Here is a 20,224-nt window from a genome sequence, read left to right on the forward strand (position 1 = left end):
TATGGAGCTTCTCCATCTTTGGCTGCAAAGAATATAATCAATCTGATTTTGGTATTTATCATCTGGTGATGTCCATGTGTAGAGTCTTCTCTTGTGTTGTTGGAAGAGGGTGTTTGCTATGACCAGTGCGTTCTCTTGGCAAAACTCTGTTAGCCTTTGACCTGGTTCGTTTTGTACTCCAAGGCCAAATTTGCCTGTTACTCCAGGTGTTTCTTGACATCCTACTTTTGCACACCAGTCCACTATAATGAAAAGGACATCTTTTTTTTTGGGTGTTAGTTCTAGAAGGTCTTGTAGGTCTTCACAGAACCGTTCAACTTCAGCTTCTTCAGCAATACTTGTCAGGGCATAGACTTGGATTACTGTAATATTGAATGGTTTGCCTTGGAAACGAACAGAGATCATTCTGTCATTTTTGAGATTGCATCCAAATTGCATCCAAATACTGCATTTTGGATTCTTTTGTGGACTATGAGGGCTACTCCATTTCTTCTAAGGGATTCTTGCCCACAGTAGTAGATATAATGGTAATCTGAGTTAAATTCATCCATTCCAGTCCATTTTAGTTCACTGATTCCTAGAATGTCTATGTTCACTCTTGCCATTTCCTGTTTGACCACTTCCAATTTGCCTTGATTCATTGACCTAACATTCCAGGTTCCTATGCAATATTGCTCTTTATAGCATCAGACTTTACTTCCATGAAGTCAAATATTACCTGTTTAAGAAGGAATCATTTGTTACTGCCTTGGGTGAACATTTCCAGCTTTTGTTATCTTCAGCTATACCCTGATGTCAATTTTATCTAGTGAGAAAGCTTGTGGAAGCCAAGGACACATCTTATTTCATATTTCTCTCTGGAAGCCCTGCATGTGACTGACATGAAATGAGCATCATCCACGATGCCTTGGTGAAGAGGAGGGTATATCTATATATTTGGTGCTCTGGGCACTTTGGTCCCTCCTTCCTGTGCACCTTCACACTTTCTATCAGACTCCAGCAGGGAGTTGGGACCTGGGCTCAGAACACACATAGGTCAGCAACCCTCCCTCTGTCATTGGTGGGAATTTTACTTTAGAAACTCTGATCTTTGGATTTTTCCAAGACTATCTTGGAAAAGTGAAAGAACTGAGCACCCCACTCAGAGGTCTCATCGTGTCTTCTGGGACTGCTGTCTCCTCACTGCCGCTGCTGTGTCTGCCATGGTCCTAGCTGTCACCATTTTGCATCAGAATTATTGGACCAGCTGCACCTTGGTCCCTCTGTCTCCAGTGCTGCCCCCATAAGTCCATGCTCCACAAGCACCAGTCAAGGTGGATGTCCTAAAACAGATTTCTGCCTTTTACTCCCCAGTTCACAAATGGCAATTTAGCTTCAAGAAAATACCAAGATCCTGAGACTGGGGTTCCAGGTACCCTGACCACCTCTCTGACCCCCATGTTGCAGCCCGTGTCATAACTCCTATGACTCTCATGCTTCACTTATGGCACAATTTGTTTATTTCTAAAATGAAATGGATAATTCAATGCCTCTCAGGCTAATTTCAAGCAAATCTCGCCTCCCAGAATGTCTGACTGTCTGAGACAAATTCTCTAAGGTTCACCTCCTCTCTAAACTCTATTTCCTCAGCTCTCCTCCCATCTTGGGGTTTTGCCACAGTATGAAACCAATAATAATCTCTGAGGAAAGCGATTAGACCACAATGAGATCCCACTTCATACCCACTAGGACACTATAATGAAAAGGTAGATAATGACAAGAATCGTTGAGGGTATGGAGAAATTGGAACCATGCTACACCGCAGCTGGGAACACTGTCTTAGTTTAAACTGCTATAACAATACCATACACTGGCTGGCTTATAAAAACATACATTTAATTTTCACAGTTTTGAAGGCTCAGGAGTTCAAGATCAAGGCACCACCAGATCTGATGTCTGATGAGAGTCTAGTTCACACTGTCTTCTCACTGTGACCTCACATGGCAGAAGGGACAAGGGAGCTCTCTCTATAAGGGGCAGGGGGGTCTCTTCTATAAGGGCACTAATCTCATTAATAAGGGCTTCACATTTCTGATCTAATCACCTCCAAAGGCCCCACCTTCAATACCATCTCACTGGGGATTAATTAGGATTTCAGGATATGAATGTGGGGAGGACACATTCAGTCTACAGCAAATGTAAAAGGTTGCTGCCATTATGGAAAACACTTTGGGAGATCCCCGTCAAGTTAAAGATAGCATTGCAGGCAGATTCTTAACCATCTGAGCCACCAGGGGAGGCCAGAGTTACTATAGGAGTCAGTATATTCCACTCCTAGGTATATACCCAAGAAAAATTAAAACATGTGCCCATATAAAACTTGTACATGAGTCCTCATAGCAACATTATTCATAATAGCAAAAGTGACAAATGTCCATCAATTGACGCATAAACAAATGAAATGTAGTGTAGTCATGCAATAGAATACCATTATGCAATAAAGAGGAATGAAGTATGGATACATTCTATAATATGGATAAGCCTTGAAAATAGAATGCTAAGTGAAAAAAGCCATACAAAATAGACCATGTATTATATGATTCCATATATATGAAATGTCCAGGCTAGGCAAATCAACAGAGATCAAATGGAGATTAGTGGTTGTCAGGAGCTGGGGAGGGAGAAGTGGGAGGTGATAGTAAGGAGGGGTAGGGTTTCTTTTTGGTGTGATGAAAATCTTGTGGCACTAGATAGTGGTGATGGTTGCATAACTTTGTGAATATAATAAGAACCACTGAACTGTACACTTTGAAGGAGGGAATTATATAGTATATGCATTATGTCTCAAAAAAGCTATCAAAAAATAAACTACTTAGTGTGTGCATATTGAACAGTTACCCTGTACTCAGTACTGAGCAAGTATTTTCTCATTAAAATCCTATGAGACAGTGTTATAGACTGAATGTTTGAATCACTGGTAAATTCTTATGTTGAAATCTTAATCCCCAATGTGATGGTATTAAGAGTTGGGACCTTTTTGGGGTAATAAGATTTAGAGAAAGTCATGAGGGTTGAGCCCCTAAGATAGGATTAATGCCCTTTCAAATTTGAGCAAACTCCAGGAGATAGTGAAGGATAGGGAAGCCAGTGTCCATGGGGTCTCAAAGAGTCGGATGCAACTTAGCAACTGAACAACAACAAGCAGGGTAGAGGGGCTAAGGGAAGATGTGATGGACAACAGAAAGCTTATAAACAAAGGCGAGGAGGCAGGTAGGCATGAAACCTGTTCAGGGGACAGTGAGGTCACCTGTTGAGCCTCATATACTAAGACCAGGCAGGCTGTGAATTGAATGCCCAGACCCATGGCCTGATGCAGGAGAGGCAGTGGAACATTACATTCAAACGAGAAGATGACTGGCGTGGTGGACACTCTCAGAGACAAGCAACAACTCAGCCAGCAGCCAGTGTGTGTGAAGGAGCCACATGGCAAATGTCACTCCCAGGGCCTGGCAGACTGGGGCACGGGCCAAAGAGAGTGACAGGAAGCAGAAGTGGGGATCTGTGATTACAAATGGGCTGGATATAGAGGGAGATAAAGAATGATGAGAATAATAAAAGGAGATATGGGTACATGAAAACCTCGTCCTCTTGGGACTCTGCCTAAGCAGGAAATAAAGGGTGAAAGCCTGGGGAAGAAAGCAGCTTTGGGGAACATTGACGGGAGGTGAGGTGGCGGGAATTGTGCCCAGCTGGCTGTCCTGTGTCCAGGAGCCTTCTGTTTTCTCTTCCAAAGTGCTTTCCTTGAAGCTCACATGGTTTGTTTTCTCTTTAAACAGCCTTTAAAAAAATTGTGGTAAAATATAGTACATAATATTTATCATTTTAGCCATCTGTAAATGCACAATTCAGTGGCATTAATTACATTAATTACCACCACTATTTACACCCCAAACTTTTCATCATTTCTGACATAAACTCTACCCATTAAATAACAGTTACCTTTTCCCCAACCCCCAACTCACAGTAACCTCTATCCTGCGTTCTGTCTCTATAAATTAGCCTATTCTAGCTAGATATTTCCTGTAAGTGGAATCATGCAATATTTGTCTTTCTGTTTCTGGCTTATTAAACTAAGCATAAATTTCCAAGGTCCATCTATGTTGTAGCATCTATCAAACTCATTTTCCTTTTTTTAAAATTGAAGTGTAGTTGATTTACAAAGTTGTGCTAGTTTCAGATGTAGAAATTTTGTTCCTTTATATGGTTGAGTAGTGTTTCATTCAGAGAAGGCAATGGCACCCCACTCCAGTACTCTTGCCTGGAAAATCCCATGGACAGAGGAGCCTGGAAGGCTGCAGTCCATGGGGTCGCGAAGAGTCAGACATGACTGAGCGACTTCACTTTCACTTTTCACTTTTATGCATTGGAGAAGGAAATGGCAACCCACTCCAGTGTTCTTGCCTGGAGAATCCCAGGGATGGGGTCGCACAGAGTCGGACACGACTGAAGTGACTTAGCAGTAGCAGCAGCAGTGTTTCATTATGAGAACAGATTACATCCGTGCTTATCAGTGTCCATTGACACTGACAGGGTGATGCAGGCCAGAACCAGAACTGCAAGTGACCTCAGAGAGTCTTGTCCAACCCAGAAGGTGAGAGAGCTGCCCAAAGCCTCAGAGGGATCACCGAACACCTTCCCCTCCCCCCTTCCACGTACCCAGCACCCATATGAGGGGTAGAAGTGGCCCAGCTCCCGAAAACTGGGCACCCAGGTCCACCCACATGGGATGGCCCTTAGTTCCAGACAGGCAGCTCCAGAAAAGAACAGATTTCCAGCTCTTAGGGGAAGAAAGTATTCCAGACGGTAGTGATCAACTGTGCCAACGCTGCTGAAAGAACAAAGATGAGAGGACTCTGAATGGATGAAAGCAAACCTTTTCTGTAAAAGATTGGATAGTAAATATTTTCAGCTTGGTGGGCCATACGGTCTCTATCACAACTACTCAGCTCTGTCCTGGTGGCACAGTTATAGACAGTAGGTGAATGTGCCAATACAACTTTATTTATAGACATGGGATGCTGAATGTCACATCATTACATGTGTCAGAAAATAATGTTCTTTTTATTTTTCTCAAGAATTCTTAGCTGGCAGGCCATGTGAACATAGGCAGTAGGTGACTCTTAGCCCACAGGCCCTAATGGCCAGCCATGGTCTCAGTGATTCTCAGCCTTCACTGTGTATTAGAATTACCAGGGGAGGCTCTAGAAAACCAGGAGTGCCTTACCCCACCCCAGCCAAGTACATCAAAATCTCACAAAGGGAAGCCTGGCAGGGGGTAATTTTGAAAGCTTCCCTGATAACTGGCAATTCAGGTACAGACTCCAGAGAAATGAAAACCTACACCCACACAAAAACTTTTACATACATGTTCATGGCAGCATCACTTACAATAGCCCTTAACTGGAAAGAACCCAATATCTATCTACTGATGACTGGATAAACAAAATGTGGTATAGCCACACAATGGAATATTATTCAGCCATTAAAAATGAGGTTCTAATACACACTGCAACATAGATGAACTGAGAAAACATGGTGTATGAAAGGAGCCAAACGTAAAAGTCAAATATCGTACGATTTATTTGCATCCATTGTCCAGAATAGGCAAATCCATTGAGACAGAGAGGAGATTTGTGGTTATTAGGGGTTCAGTTCAGTTCAGTTCAGTTGCTCAGTTGTGTCTGACTCCTTGCGACCCCATGGACTGCAGCACGCCAGGCCTCCCTGTCCATCACCAACTCCTGGAGATCACTCAAACTCATGCCCATTGAGTTGGTGATGCCATCCAACCATCCCATCCTCTGTCGTCCCCTTCTCCTCCTGCCTTCAATCTTTCCTAGCATCAGGGTCTTTTCAAATGAGTCAGTTCTTTGCATCAGGTGACCAAAGTATTGGACTTTCAGCTTCAGCATCAGTCCTTCCAATGAATAATCAGGACTGATTTCCTTTAGGATTGATTTGCTGGATCTCCTTGCAGTCCAAGGGACTCTCAAGAGTCTTCTCCAACACCACAGTTCAAAAGCATCAATTCTTCTGCACTCAGCTTTCTTTCTAGTCCAACTCTCACATCCATACATGACTACTGGAAAAGCCATAGCTTTGACTAGATGGACGTTTGTCGGCAAAGTAATGTTTCTGCTTTTAAATATGCTATCTAGGATGGTCATAACTTTTCTTCCAAGGAGCAAGCATCTTTTAATTTCATGGCTGCAATCACCATCTGCAGTGATTTTGGAGCCCCCCCCCCCCAAAAAAAAATGAAGTCTGCCACTGTTTCCACTGTTTCCCCATCTATTTGCCATGAAGTGATGGGACCAGATGCCGTGATCTTAGTTTTCTGAATGTTGAGTTTTAAGCCAACTTTTTCACTCTCCTCTTTCACTTTCATCAAGAGGCTCTTTAGTTTTTCACTTTCTGCCATAAGGGTGGTGTCATCTGAATATCTGAGGTTATTGATATTTCTCCTGGAAATCTTGATTCCAGCTTGTGCTTCTTCCAGCCCAGCATTTCTCATGATGTACTCTGCATATAACTTAAATAAGCAGGGTGACAATATACAGCCTTGACGTACTCCTGTCCCTATATGGAACCAGTCTGTTGTTCCATGTCCAGTTCTGACTGCTGCTTCCTGACCTGCATACAGGTTTCTCAAGAGGCAGGTCAGGTGGTCTGGTATTCCCATATCTGTAAGAATTTTCCAGAGTTTCTTGTGGCCCACACAGTCAAAGGCTTTGGTATAATCAATAAAGCAGAAGTAGACGTTTTTCTGGAATTCTCTTGCTTTTTCGATGATCCAATGGATGTTGGCAATGTGATCTCTGGTTCCGCTGCCTTTTCTAAACCCAGCTTGAACATCTGGAAGTTCACAGTTCATGTACTGTTGAAGCCTGGCTTGGAGAATTTTGAGCATCACTTTACTAGAGTGTGAGATGAGCGCAATTGTGCGGTAGTTTGAGCATTCTTTGGCATTGCCTTTCTTAGAGATTGGAATGAAAACTGACTTTTTCCAGTCCTGTGGCCACTGCTGAGTTTTCCAAATGTGCTGGCATATTGCTAGGGGTTGTGGAAGGGGTAATAGGGAGTGACTGCTAATGGGTTTGGGGTTTCCTTTGGGGGCAATGGAAAGATTCTGGAAGTAAATAGAGGTGATTGTCAGGCAATGCTGTGAGTGTGCTCAGTGCAACTGCATTGTATACTTAAAAGGGTACATTTTACCTCCATTTTTTGAAATAAAGGTTTCCCTGATGCTTGTTTCATGTCACCAGGGCTGAGAACTAGGTGACTAGTGGAAGGAGACAGCGAATTTCAAAGCAGTAGGCCGGGAACTGATATAGAGTCCAGTGGAGATGCCTTAGGAGTAGAAAGGATGGGCCCCTAATGCTTCCTGGCCTGGAAGGGACAGTACATTTCAATCAGGCCCGAGGGCTAGAGGGGAGCCAGCCTGGTGGAGAAGGGCAGGAAAACACCATCTTAGATTTGCTCTGACTGAGATGGAGGGCCTTTAACATGAGATTGACACACCTGAAGCAAAGGAAAAACATGATTAGATTCATCTTTTAAGAGGCTCCCTCTGGCTGCTGGGTGGAGAATGGGCTGGAGGCAGCCATGCAGTTATTCCTAACACGTCCAAGACTGTTTGGAAGGCAGAGCTTCCAGGATTCGATCATGGAGTGGGTGAGAGTAGGACAGGGTTCAAAGCTTCTTCATAGGTTTGGGGTCCTAGCAACTGGGAGATTGGCAGTGCCATTTCCTGAGATGGGGACCATGTGGGAGAGTGGCAGGGTAAGTTTGGGGACAAGGCTGGACAGTCCTGTTTTGGACATCACAGTGCTTCTTAAAAGCCATTAGACAATGCAAGATAAGGTTTTGAATGGAGGTGTCTGGGTTCCCAGGAGGAGTAGGTGGGTGTGACCTGCCTATAGATGAGACGGCCCAGGAATCAAGGACAGAGTGAGAGGAAGAGGGGGCCTGGTAGAAGAGACAGTGTGAGCAGAAGCACAGAGGCAGGAAGGAATGCCCAGCTTTGGGGAGCAGGGGGTGCTCTGGCAAAGCTGGAACCTGGGGTCAGGAGTGGTGGGAGGAAGGCCACTTGGAGAGGTCATCTGGGGCCAGGTCCTGCAGGGCCTTGAATGCCGAGCTCAAGAACTTAGACTCATCACCAGGACAATGGGAAGAAGGCACTGTGGGGAGGGTTGTGATCCACTCTTTCTGGCTGGGAGAGCAGGAGAAGGAGAAGGAAGGACCCCAATGAAGATGCCCCATTTCCTTGGTGATCTTAGTGGGAATGGAGAGGAGGCAGAGCTCTGAGAAGTCTTGAAGATCTCAGTGGATACATGGTCATCATTCTTTGTTCAAATTCATGCAGCCTGCACAAGGGAGATCTGGGCTGCTCTCATTGTTGCCTTAGTTTACCCAGGCCAGGTGATAAAAGTCTGCGGTCACACAGAGCTTTGATGCTCGCATAGGAGTTAAGGGAATCACTAATCTGCTGGGTGGACTGGGACTGGGCCTCCATAGCATCTGAAATCACATCCACTAGTACCCTGTGTGTCTGTGTGTGTGCGTGTGTATGTCTCTGTGTGTGTGCACAGGGTTGTTTGATGTATAGGTGCCCCAAAAGGGAGGTGATGCCTATTGAAAACCGACAAGAGATATTTTTGAACACAATGTTATTACTATTAATTGGATGCAGTTTCCGCATTTATATTCTATACCTTTTTCTGGGAGGTTTCTTGGACAGCTTAGATGACATGCAAAGAAATAAAGAGGCCAAATGCTGGTGTTTGTGGTTTGAGTCTCCCAAGTACTTCAGAGAGACTTCACTGGGTACGTTAAATAAGGCCCACATTTGGGGAGGCAAGTGTTAAGTCCTATTTCTGCAGAGGTCAGGATTCAGAATGGAAAATGCTGCCTTGCAAATATTACAGGGACATCAGTTATTTGTCTCTTACATTGGGAAAATATGCAAGTAGAAGGTTTTGTCCTGCTTCATTTGGCACGCAGGTTTCCAGAAGACAGTGGGTGTTCTGCATTTAGATTTCAAGAGCAGAGGACTCCTTTTCATAAGGAGACTTGAAACTAAGTGGTGACCCACTGGCATTTTGCACCTGTCTTTTTTTCCTTCTAGATTGCTGTGACCGTGGCCATCATCACCATGATCGTCATGTTGTTGTATGGTCCTTGGTGTGTTAAGAAATCACTTCAAACCCCCAATGGGAATTCTAACAGGGACAAAAAGCATGAGATGATTTGGGTCTCCTGGGAATTTGTTGCATGGGATTACAAAGTGCTCGGTCAAAGGGTCCTTTCTGGGGGTGAGCAATTCTGTCTGCCCAGTCTGTGACGCTGGGGCTCCTGACCAGCCACACTGTGTTGTCTCCGAGTGAAGGAGCTGGAGAACTGAATCCTAGCGAATCCCCTTCCTAAGCCCGGCTCTCACCCTCCCCCCTGCCTCCACACCCCTGCCCAATCTCCTCCCCACCTGCCCCAGTTTGTCAATCTTCAATGGCTCTGGCTCTCAGAGCAGTATTTTCTTTTTATTTATTTATTTAAATTATTTTTTATTTTTAAATTTATCTTAATTGGAGGCTAATTACAATATTGTGGTGGTTTTTGCCATACATGGTATTTTCTCAGGCAGATGCTGGGTTCTGTACAACAGAGTCCTGAGTCTCCTGAAACAAATGGAACCTTGAAATACCAATCTGAACTCACCACCATGCAGCCTCACCCCAGCCCCACTTCAAACTCTTTGGGGTTCCCAGATGCGTTTGAATACAGTCCAAGCTTCACCTGCTCTAGGAACCCTGCAGGACCAGGTTCCAGGCAATTCAAATTCAAAGGCTCGTTTCTGGGCCTTTGCTTCAGCGGGTATCTTGGGATCCATACACTCCTGCCCCGCCATCTGCACCGTGAACTGTTGCTTTTCCTTTAAGTCAGCTCTCCTGACCCTACAACCACTCTTTGGTGCTCCCACAGTGTCCTGTGCTCCCCTCTCTAACTGCTCTATCACCTGACTGCTTGTCATCTGCCTCTTCCCCACAGGGAACCTGAGACATCCTTTCTCCCTGAGAACAGGGCTAGCCCCACACAGCCATCCCCTCCTTCCTGTGGCCACTGTGGCCTCTGCCACATACACCCCCTGAATCCAAACCCTTCTCATCAGCCCCAGGCTCCCAGCTTCTCTGCTGAGAGGATACCAGTAACCACTCCTGTGGGCCCCTTGTCCGGCCTCTCTCTTTCCCTGTCTTTCTGCTGCTCAATGGTTACAACCCTCCAGTGGCTTCTCTTGGTTCTCAGGATCAAAGCTCTGCTCATTAGCATGGCATTCAAGGCTCTGCCTGACCTTGCTTTACTAGAGAATCCAAGAGAGGAGAGAATACAAACATATTGTGCAGAGGAGGAGGCGATGGAGGGATAATTTGCTTACAACTCAGAAAATATGAGAGGGAACATTGTTTAAGAATCCATTTTCACCGCTTCTGTTTACATATGGGGTGTGTCCCCCAAATCCCCAGATATCAGGGCCCTGGGTGGGCTAAATACTGCTGGTCTAGCCATGGCTTTGCAGACTTGTGAATTTCACTGGTGACTGGATTTATTTTAAGTTTGGGGATGGGCAGGCTTGCCAACTTATTATTTTGCAAAGTAAGCACTTTAAAACCTACCGTCTTTTCATGAAACAAAGGACTTTTGTATACCCGAAGAAGTCCACGATTTCAGATTTCAGAATAAAGGTCAGTACTCTCACATTATGTGGGGAACATTTGCAACAACAACGTCATTTTCTTCTTTCACCAGAGACTGGTGAAGACTTGCCCCTGCTATCAGGCATTGGGGGAACTGTTGCAGCCCCCGGTGCACCTGATCCCAGAAGCCAGCTGTCTGCCTTCCCAGAACTTTGCATGGGGGATCTTTGTCTCTGGACTGGCCCACACGTGGGGAGCGTGGGGAGCGGGGTTGGTGGGGAGAGTGCTTGTCTCTTTCCCACCTACTCTGGAGCCCAGTTGGGGCCCTCAAACTACTTTGGTTAAAGGGACTAGGACCCAGGCTGTGGGAGGAGAGGAAGCAGACAGAAGGGCTATTGAAGTCCTGAGCACAGGCTGAGCTGCACTGGGTCCTGGGGCCAAAGGGTGACCCTGGGTTGGGGCAAGGCATTTGTCCCTGCCCCTCATGTGGACTCCCTGTCCAGTCTGGTGCCCCAAGGATCAGGAATTGGTATTATTGATGTAGACAGTGGTGCTTTCGAGACGAGCACCTTCAACAGGGATGGAGCTGATGGCAAGGCCATTCCAGAGCCCTGGTGGGCAGATGTCACCAGGTGGGTCTAATTTTGGCCATGGGTGATGGAGGCCCCCTCAGGGAATTTTGCAAGGAGGAGTTTGTGGCACTTGGAAGTAAGAACAGGAGCTCTGCACTAATAATAGTAAGAGAACAGCTATTTTGGAGTTTGGAACACATCTCCCTAAAGATATAGTGTGTAATGAGGGTGGGGACAGAAGGGTGAGCCATGATGGAGGACCAGGCTGCCCTTAGAACCCTACTTATCTCAGATTAATGTACACCCTCCCAGCTTTCTCTGTGCCTCTCCTGTACTCCCAGACGAGCCTGGTGGCCATTTGTTCATGTCACATTTCTCTGCCTGGGTCAGTGCTGAGGAAAGGTGGGCTTTTTAGGAGAGGAGCTTGTCAGCCCAAATGGTTTTACAACTGGTGACAATTTGCAGGATACAAGAAGTTGGCCAGGAACTGGTCCCAGCACCCATGTGCAGTGGCAGTGGGGAGTGTGTGTGTGCCTGTGTATGGGGGGCCACAGCTCATGGTTTCTAAATTTAGAATTTCCTGGATGTAAACCAAGTCCACAATCAGTTGCAATTCTATAGGGTAGCAGCTACTTAAGAGGCTCTCCAAGTTCCAGGGAGGACCTCAGCGCAGCAGGATCAGGACCTGATGTCCCTGGCTCTCTCAGACTTACACTAACCTACCTTATAAGAGACTGAGAGACAAACCAGGCCTCAGATGAGTCATTTTACATAGGGAAAGTTATCTGGCAGGATAACTAACCTTGGACATTTGCAGTATTTTGACTAAAGACCTCTTTATTTTGTTTTGTTTTGTTTTTGAGTGGGTGTCTTTTTGCACATGATAAACACAATCCTTTTCTGTTGGTTCTTGTTTCTGTGTCAGCTCCTGTGCTCATCTCCTGCTCTACAGGAGCACAATCTTTAGGCTCTGCATCATCACCTATTCATCCTTGGCATAGTTCAACCTGCTAGAATGGAGGTGACACACTTTTTATGTAAACGGAGAAGTAGTATTTTACGCTGTGTGGGCTCCATGGTCTCTGTTACAACTACTCAATTCTGCTGTGGTAGCACAAAAACCGCTGTAGACAGTACATAAGTGAATTCCCACCTGTGTTCCCACCAATCTCATGGATCCTGACATGTGAATTTTGTGTAAATTTCCCCTGTCATGGAATAACCTTCTTTTGATTTTTTCAACCACTCAAAGGTGCCCAAACCATTCCTGGCTTAAAAGCTGGCTTAAAACTCAACATTCAAAAAACTAAGACCATGGCATCCAGTCCCATCATTTCCTGGCAATTAGATGGGGAAACAATGGAAAGTGACAGACTTTATTTTCTTGGGCTCCAAAATCACTGCAGATGATGACTGCAGCCATGAAATTAAAAGACACTTGTTCCTTAGAAGAAAAGCTATGACCAACCTAGACAGCATATTAGAAAGCAGAGACATTACTTTGCCAACAAAGGTCTGTCTAGTCAGACATTGTTCATTGGAAGGAGTGATGTTGAAGTTGAAGCTCCAATACTTTGGCCACCTGACACAAAGAAGTGACTCATTGGAAAAGCCCCTGATGCTAGGAAAGATTGAAGGCAGGAGGAGAAGGATGACAGAGAATGAGATGTTTGAATGACCATCATTGACTCGATGGACATGAATTTGAGCAAGCTCTGGGAGTTGGTGATAGACAGGGAAGCCTGGCATGGTGCAGTCCATGGGATCACAAAGAGTTAGACATGACTGAGTGACTGAACTGAACTGAACTGAAACCATTCCTAGTTTGCAGGTCATACAAACAGGATGGTGGTCTGTATTTGACCCACAGGCCAGTGTGCCAAGCACCTCTGAGCCAGAAGACAGTCCTCTTGCCCATTCACTGTGGCCAGTGACTTGCTGCTGGGGTTGAGGTTAGAGCCCAGTTAGACCAGTTAGACCAGTTAGAGCCCCAGCTGCGTTTGATTCATATGCCTCACCTAGAGGCTGCATTTTCCTCACCTCCTCAAGTATCCTCAGTGTAGATAACTGTGTAGGTACTGAGGTTCACCCATCAGAGCCTGGAGGGCTCCAAAAGACCATGACGTCCAGTGTCTTCCATATAGGCAGGATCCCTGAAGACTGAGGGCAAGGGAATGGCTCAAGGCACCCAGAGTTAGTGGGAAAGTTGGGGCCATATTCGCATCCTGGAATACAGAGCAAGTACCCAACCTCATGGTAGCCAGTATTTCTTTAGCTATTACAAGAGTAACAAGTAGCATATTGGCTCAGTGTGTCCCAGGCTGCCTGCTTTCCAATCTGATTTAATCCTTAGCACAACCTTATGTCCTTGTGTCCAGCCAGGATTGCACATGGCTCTCAAGCACATGTGCTCAGCCATTCACCTGCTGGGGCCCTGGGGATTCCCTTGATCCCTTTGACACTAAGGGTCTGGAGCTGCTTAACTCTCCAACCTCAAGGAACCTCCATTTTGCTCCTTTTCCCTCATTAATTATTGAGGTGATACATGAAGTTGTTGTAGGAATAAAAAATAACAAAATGTTCATCAACAGAGGAATGGATAAAGAAGATGTGATATATATATATATATATATATATATATATATATATACACACAATGGAACACTACTCGGCCACAAAAAGGAACAAAACGGAGTCATTTCTAGAGACGTGGATGGACCTAGACTGTTATACAGAGTGAAGCGAGTCAGAAAGACAAAAACAAAAATCATATATTAATTCATATATGTGGAATCTAGAAAAACAGTATAGATGATCTAATTTGCAAAGCAGGAGACACAGATGTAGAGAACAAATGTATGGGTACAGAAGCGGAAGGGGGATGGAAGGAATTGGGAGCCTGGGATGGACATATATACACCATCAATAGTATGTATAACATAGGTAACTAGTGAGAACCTACTGTTACAGCACAGGGAACTGTCCTCAGTGCTCTGTTGTGATCTAAATGGGAAGGAAACCCAAAAAAGAGGGATATATGTACACACATAGCTGATGCACTTTGCTATACAGCAGAAACTGACACAACACTGTAAAGCAACGACACGCCAACTAAATTCATTTTTTAAAAAGAATAAAATGCCTGGAATATGCCATGTATACTGTGTGTGTTATAATAAGCACTACCTATTTCTGTTAATTCTCCTGCCAGTGTCATAGAGTACAAAATGCCTTGAAAGTCAGAATGTGTTAGTTTTACATGTTTTGTTTTTGCAGGCCCAAGAATTCAGACCGATGGATAGAAGTCACAGAAGGAAAGATCTTGCCTCCATGTCAGGGAGACCCCCACCCAAGCACTATGGCTCAGAGGGTGGGAGAAGACTCTGGGGGGAGGGCAAGGAGGTGTGGCCTTGTGGGGGACACAGGAAGCCTACCAAGGGGACACTGGAGGGCAATGGCAGTAGCCGACCCCCAGCAGGATGTGATCCGGGACAGCTTGTGCTGAATAACAGCAGGGACAAGCTAGACGACTCTGGGAGCAGCGGCGCTTTCTCTTTGTCTTTGAAAGCTGGCTGCAGCCAAAGCCTTTCTTGAGAGCGCTCTCGTCAAAGGCTGCACCTGGCATTTTGCTGTGACAGTCAGTGTAGGAATCTGATTTCGCCAGGTCCTGGAGATGGACTCTGTTTGAGGGGTTCATGGGAAAGGAACGCGGCGCGTGTGTCGATCACTGAGCACATTTACAGATCGCCTCTGCAGATGTGAACTGGCGCGTTCAACGCATTCATCAAAAGCCTCGGGGAGCTGACCCTGGCCCTCCTTCGTCCCCAGGGCTCGCGGCGCGCTGGCTGCAGGTCGCCCCCCAACTTCCCTCTAGCCTGAACCCGCGGCCCCCAGCCTCAGGCTCGTTTCCTCAAGACATGCCGCTGCTTGCCAACCGCGGCCAGCCATCAAAACGGTTCTTTTTTTTTTCATCTCTGGGCAGGGCTCTACTGAAGGATCAGCTAAGTCGGACTGCAGCCACGGTTCTGACAAGCAAGTTCGGCCAAGGTGACAGGGGCAGGAGCGCGGGTGCCCGGTCCTGGCGCCGCAGCTGGAGGGACCCCTAGGGAACAGCTCTTGACCGGGAGGACACCAAGGCCACAAGGGGAAGAGCCCTGTCCAAGGTCACCAGGCAGAACGCACCAGGCTTGTGCGCCGCCTCGGGTCCAGCTCCTGGCCCTGGAGGTGTCCAGCGCGCCGGGTGGAAATCACTGCACACATTCACCGCCGGCGCCTCTGGCTCCCCAGTCACTTAAAAATTTTTTTTTAATTAATTAATTTATTTTAATTGGACTTTTGACTCACAGCTCCAGGGCCGCAGGGCCCACCTCGAAGACTTCCTTCTCGAGGGCGGGGTGTGACGGGGCCAGCAGGTCGCGCGCCGGCGCTGGCCATGACCCAGACCACGCGACCTGCCGGGTGCCCGCGGACCACGCCCCTCAAGCGCCAGCACCGCCCGCAGGCTGCGGCCCCGCCCCCCGAGCAGCCGCCCCGCCCCCGAGGCTGCAGGCTCGCCCCGCCCCTCGCGCCACAGTCGCTGTCCCGCCCCACCTCACCCGGTCCGGCACGCCCCGGCGCCAGAGCTCGTGCGCGCCCCCATCCGCCCTGCCAGGGCCGCGCCGCGCGCGCGCGCCACTTTTGGGCGGGACCCTGCAGTGAGGGCAGGGCTCCTCCCCCTTTTGCTCCTCCTCCTCCTTCCCCACTCCTCCCCGACCTTCCCCCTCGGGCTCTCTCTCGCTCACTGTGCTCCTCTGGGCCCCGTCCGCCGGCTCCCAGCCATGGTGGCCTGGCGCTGGGCGTGCCTCATCTGCCTCGCTTTCTCCTTGGCCACTCTTGTCCAGAGAGGTAAGGGGGGCAGGGGGCACGCGGGGTCCCCGCCCTGTAGGCCGGCGGGGCTGGGGGCAGGCGCCCCGAGGGCCCGGTGGTGCGCATGAGCGGCGCGGCCCCCGCCCGAGGGCCTGCTGGGGAGGCCGCAGGCGGGCAGGCGGGGCTGTGCGGGACGTTGGGGTAGGGGTGCGAGCAGAGGGCCGACCCTGCCGTGACCCCTGTGGTGGGTGGGGAGAGACCCGGACCCCTCCTGGTGCCGGGCTACAAAGAGCGGGAGAGTCCCTCCTTAAAATCTTGAACAGGGTGTCCACCAGTGACAACAGCTGTCACCGGGAGATTGCCGTTGGGAAAACGAAGAGAGCACTCGTTCCCTTGAGCAAGGCTTCTTCAAAGGTGTTTCTTGGCCACCTGCATCAGAAGCACCCGAGGAGCCTCCGGTGCTTGCTCGTACTTTGTCAGGATCTTGGCGGGGATGGGGGGTGGGTGGACAGGGAACGGCGGTGTGGAAGTCTGACGAGCCCCTGCAGCTACTTCTGGTACCCGTTCCAGTTTTTGAGCCATTGGTGATGTTTTGTCCAGGAGAAGGAGAGAGTAAGTCTACCAGATCAAGAAAGCAAGTTTCTTAGACCCTCGCGACTCATCACATGGTCCAAGACCCGCAGCAGCATCACCTGGGACCAGTGAGGGATGCCGCATCCCAGGCCCCGCCCCTGACCTACTGAGTCAGATTCTGCTTTTACTACATCCCCGGGTCACAGGCACATTCAAGTTTGATAAGCATCTTAAAATAAATGCCGCCTGTGGTTAAAAATGGTGGCCAAGGAGTCCCAGCAGAATGTTCTTACGCTTGCTTATCTCATTTCCACTTCAGAAAAAGAGGTTGAGGAAAACATTGGAGTTGAGCGCAGAATTGTGCTCTGAGCTCTCCTGACACAAAGGCAGATTTAGCTAGTGAAAAACACATGAGCTCAGCAAAAACAAAATTGTGTCCTACAACTGCATTCTAGTGCGGGTTATTTTACTTATAAGGAACACTGGAAAACAGTAGACAGTCCAAGGCAGTTTTGCAAAAGATACAGAAATGTTTCTCATGTGGTTAACCCTCCTGGAGTCTAGACAAGAAGAACCATTCAGCATTCTACAAAGGTGCCATTCTAGACACAAATGCTGCAGCAGTAGACGAACTTCAAGCTCTGTCCTTGTGGAGCTGACATGAAAATGAGCACAGACTGATCATAGTCTATATATTATGTTGTCAGCACAGTGAGGCAAAACAAAGCAGATTACAGGGTTGTTGACTTTTGTTTCATTTTTTCCTTTGGAGTTACAGTTTTTATTTTTGCTTATGATCCATTTGTGGCAAAAAAGTTTGATCACTTGATTGACATGCATCTAATGATATGGAACAGCTGGAAGTGGAAGCCCAAAAAGGTTAGAAAAAGGATACTGCCTTCAAGGCTGTCTTCTGCAAGTCTTCAACATGGTAGGCACATTGAGAAGATGAGGAATTTAAATGATCGGGCCTCAGGTTTTCACCATTATGGGTTACACTGGGTGATTTATAGAGTGGTGGAGGAAATTGTGAAGGGGTGCAACCTGCTTACAGAGGAAGAAGCAGAGGCACACAGGTGAAGTAACAGAAATGAGGACTATAATTATCATGACTATTTACTTCTCATTTTGTTTTACATAGGTTTGTGTGAGTGTTTCTTCCCAGATGTTTTCACTAGATTAACTTTTTAATCAGTAAAGTAGATTTCCCTCTCTAATATGGGTGGGCCTCTTCTAATCAGTTAAAGGCCTAGATAGAAGGCCCCAAGAAATAGAGTATTTTCCAGTGCACTGCCTTTAGATTTTAACTTGAACTTCAGTTCTTCCTCCTTCTAAATGGAATGTTGACTCCCCTTGAGTTTTCAGCCCAATTGGGGCAGTCTGTAGATTGGATTTTCCAGCCTCCACAATTATATGAACCAATTCTTCATAATAAATCTCTCTATGTATGTGATTAAATACAAATGTGTATTGGTTCTGTTCTTTGGAGAGCCTTAACTAATACAGACAGAGAAAAATGAGACTGATTTTAAGTTAGAAGAGACTGTGTCTTTCTTCACCACTGGAGTGGGGGTCTCTTGAGGAAAGGAACTTGGTTTGACTCTTCCCTATATCCTGAGGGCTCAGCACAGGACCTAGGACAAAGTAGACACTCATGTAATCCCTATTAAGCTGATGAGAGTTAAATTAACTCATCAGTCAGCACTAGGCTTAGTCAGTGGAGCATGGCTAAGCACCTCAAGAAAGTTCTACTAGCTAGGCTGCCTAGAGTGGCCATGAAGCCACAGTGTAGGAAACAAGTTCATCAAAAAATAGTTCAACACTTTCTGGATAGTTTAAATAGATCAAAACAATGAGTGGCTCTCAAAATTTAAAACTATTCTGTCACAAGCATCACAATAAATGACAGAAACAACTTTCAGAACTAATGTACTTCATCTCTCTGCCTCAAGCAACACTGTACTCAAGTCCTTTCAGAAGTTTTTACAGAGCAACAGGAAGGATGACACAACAGACAGCCTTAGCCCTCTAATGCATCATTACCACTAGTTTTTAAGTTGTTGTAAACTAAAATCTTTCTAAATATAACAAGAGCAAATGTTCACCAGGCACATACCACGTGCCAGATTTCTTGCTTAGATATTCACATATATTAATTACTTTAGTTCTCAGAATGGCCCTAAGAAGTAGGTATTAGTCTTAGCCCTAGCTTATAAAAGAAACTATGACACAGAATAGTTGAGCAATTTGTCTGAGGTCACAAGGTAATATAGCAGACCTAACAGGATAACAGACTGTCTAGCTCCAGAGACAACCATTATGCTTTTATTATATACTAGTCACTTTTCTTAAAAAGTAGGTCACAAACCCAATTGTCATAATGCAGAAATTCAGCTTTATCTTGGATCCCTTATTGAGGTATATAATTTGTCAGCTGGAGAGAAATGAAAGGAAGTTGAGCAATGCTGTGCCAAGCCATATTGTAAACCAAGGAAAAAAAGAAAAATCAGTAATACTGATCCTGTATTTATTTTAAATTCTGATATTTTGTCAAATGTGAATTTTTACACCAATTTTCAGTCTTTTAAAATATTTTATGAAAGTATTGTTTATACTTATTGTTGATTTTTTTTGGCACCCTCCTTAAATTTTGTGCCTTACTCACCTCATCTTAGTTTCAGCCCTGGAATTAAGTGGAGCAGAAGGAAAAAAAGAACATCTTTAATCATTTCGCTCTATCCAGTGCTGCTTTCTCTATGTACCTGAAGCACCTATTTCCTGGGCAATCCAGACAATAGTGGGGCCTGGCTTTATGAGTATAGCTATGGAGACCTCTTTGGATACCACAATACACCTTTGGTTAGATGAAAGGGACCTTTGAGGGCATTGATTTTTTTTTTTAATTTCAAGAGGAAGGAACATAGGCCTAGGGATGTGAAGGAAGAGAAAGGCCCCCAAGTTACCCAAGACCAGTGCTAGAGCCCAGGACTTCTGTCTCTTCATTTAGTACTATTTCAATGGCTTGCCATCAGAAGGGATCTTTGGGTACTGTGGTATAATAAAAGTTAAATATTTGGTCCTTGTCCCCAGCTCCTGGCACATGAGCTTCCAAAACCCTTGGAAACTCCAGAGTGACAAGAGTATCTTTTATAAGCTAAAGGTATAACTAATCAATAGGGGCCCTTAGGTAGCTTCAGGATGGGGGCTTGTCATCAAAGAAACCAAAGCATGTGATTAGAGTTAGAACTTCACCCTCCCAGGAGGAGAGAGGGGCCCAAGATTGAGTGCAGCCACCAAAAGCCAATGATTTATTCAACTGTGCCAACAAAATGAAATTTCCATAAACCCTCCTAAACAGCAGGGCTTGGAGAGCTGCCTTCCAGGTTAGTGAAGGTTCTGGGAGGGCAGTGTGCCTAGAGAAGGCATGGAGACTCTACACCCCTCCTCCCACACCTTGCCCTTTGTACCTCTTCCATTTGGCTATTCCTCAGCAGCATCCTTTATAAT

The 20,224-nt window shown here is 46.3% G+C and overlaps 1 protein-coding gene and 1 long non-coding RNA gene across 3 annotated transcripts; one reads left to right on the forward strand and one right to left on the reverse strand.

The window, feature by feature from the left end:
• Window positions 1-1,235: 1,235 nt before the first annotated feature.
• LOC122435305 lies at window positions 1,236-18,984 on the reverse strand. The gene is made up of 3 exons (XR_006267631.1): window positions 17,804-18,984; window positions 11,583-11,586; window positions 1,236-1,246 (listed from the first exon to the last, which is right to left on the reverse strand). It is a non-coding gene; the product is annotated as an uncharacterized LOC122435305 (long non-coding RNA).
• Window positions 15,712-16,980, forward strand: LOC122435304 (basic proline-rich protein-like). Of its 2 annotated transcripts, none has more exons than XM_043459385.1 (3): window positions 15,712-16,183; window positions 16,468-16,602; window positions 16,715-16,980. In XM_043459385.1, the coding sequence occupies exons 1-3, from the start codon at window positions 15,732-15,734 to the stop codon at window positions 16,719-16,721; spliced, it is 594 nt and encodes a 197-aa protein (XP_043315320.1). In that variant the 5' UTR covers window positions 15,712-15,731; the 3' UTR covers window positions 16,722-16,980. The 2 variants fall into 2 exon arrangements, with proteins under 2 accessions (XP_043315320.1, XP_043315319.1); XM_043459384.1 differs by having other exon boundaries at window positions 16,745-16,980.
• Window positions 18,985-20,224: the final 1,240 nt, after the last annotated feature.

This window comes from Cervus canadensis, chromosome X (assembly GCF_019320065.1).
Source record: "Cervus canadensis isolate Bull #8, Minnesota chromosome X, ASM1932006v1, whole genome shotgun sequence".
Taxonomy (NCBI): Eukaryota; Metazoa; Chordata; class Mammalia; order Artiodactyla; family Cervidae; genus Cervus; species Cervus canadensis.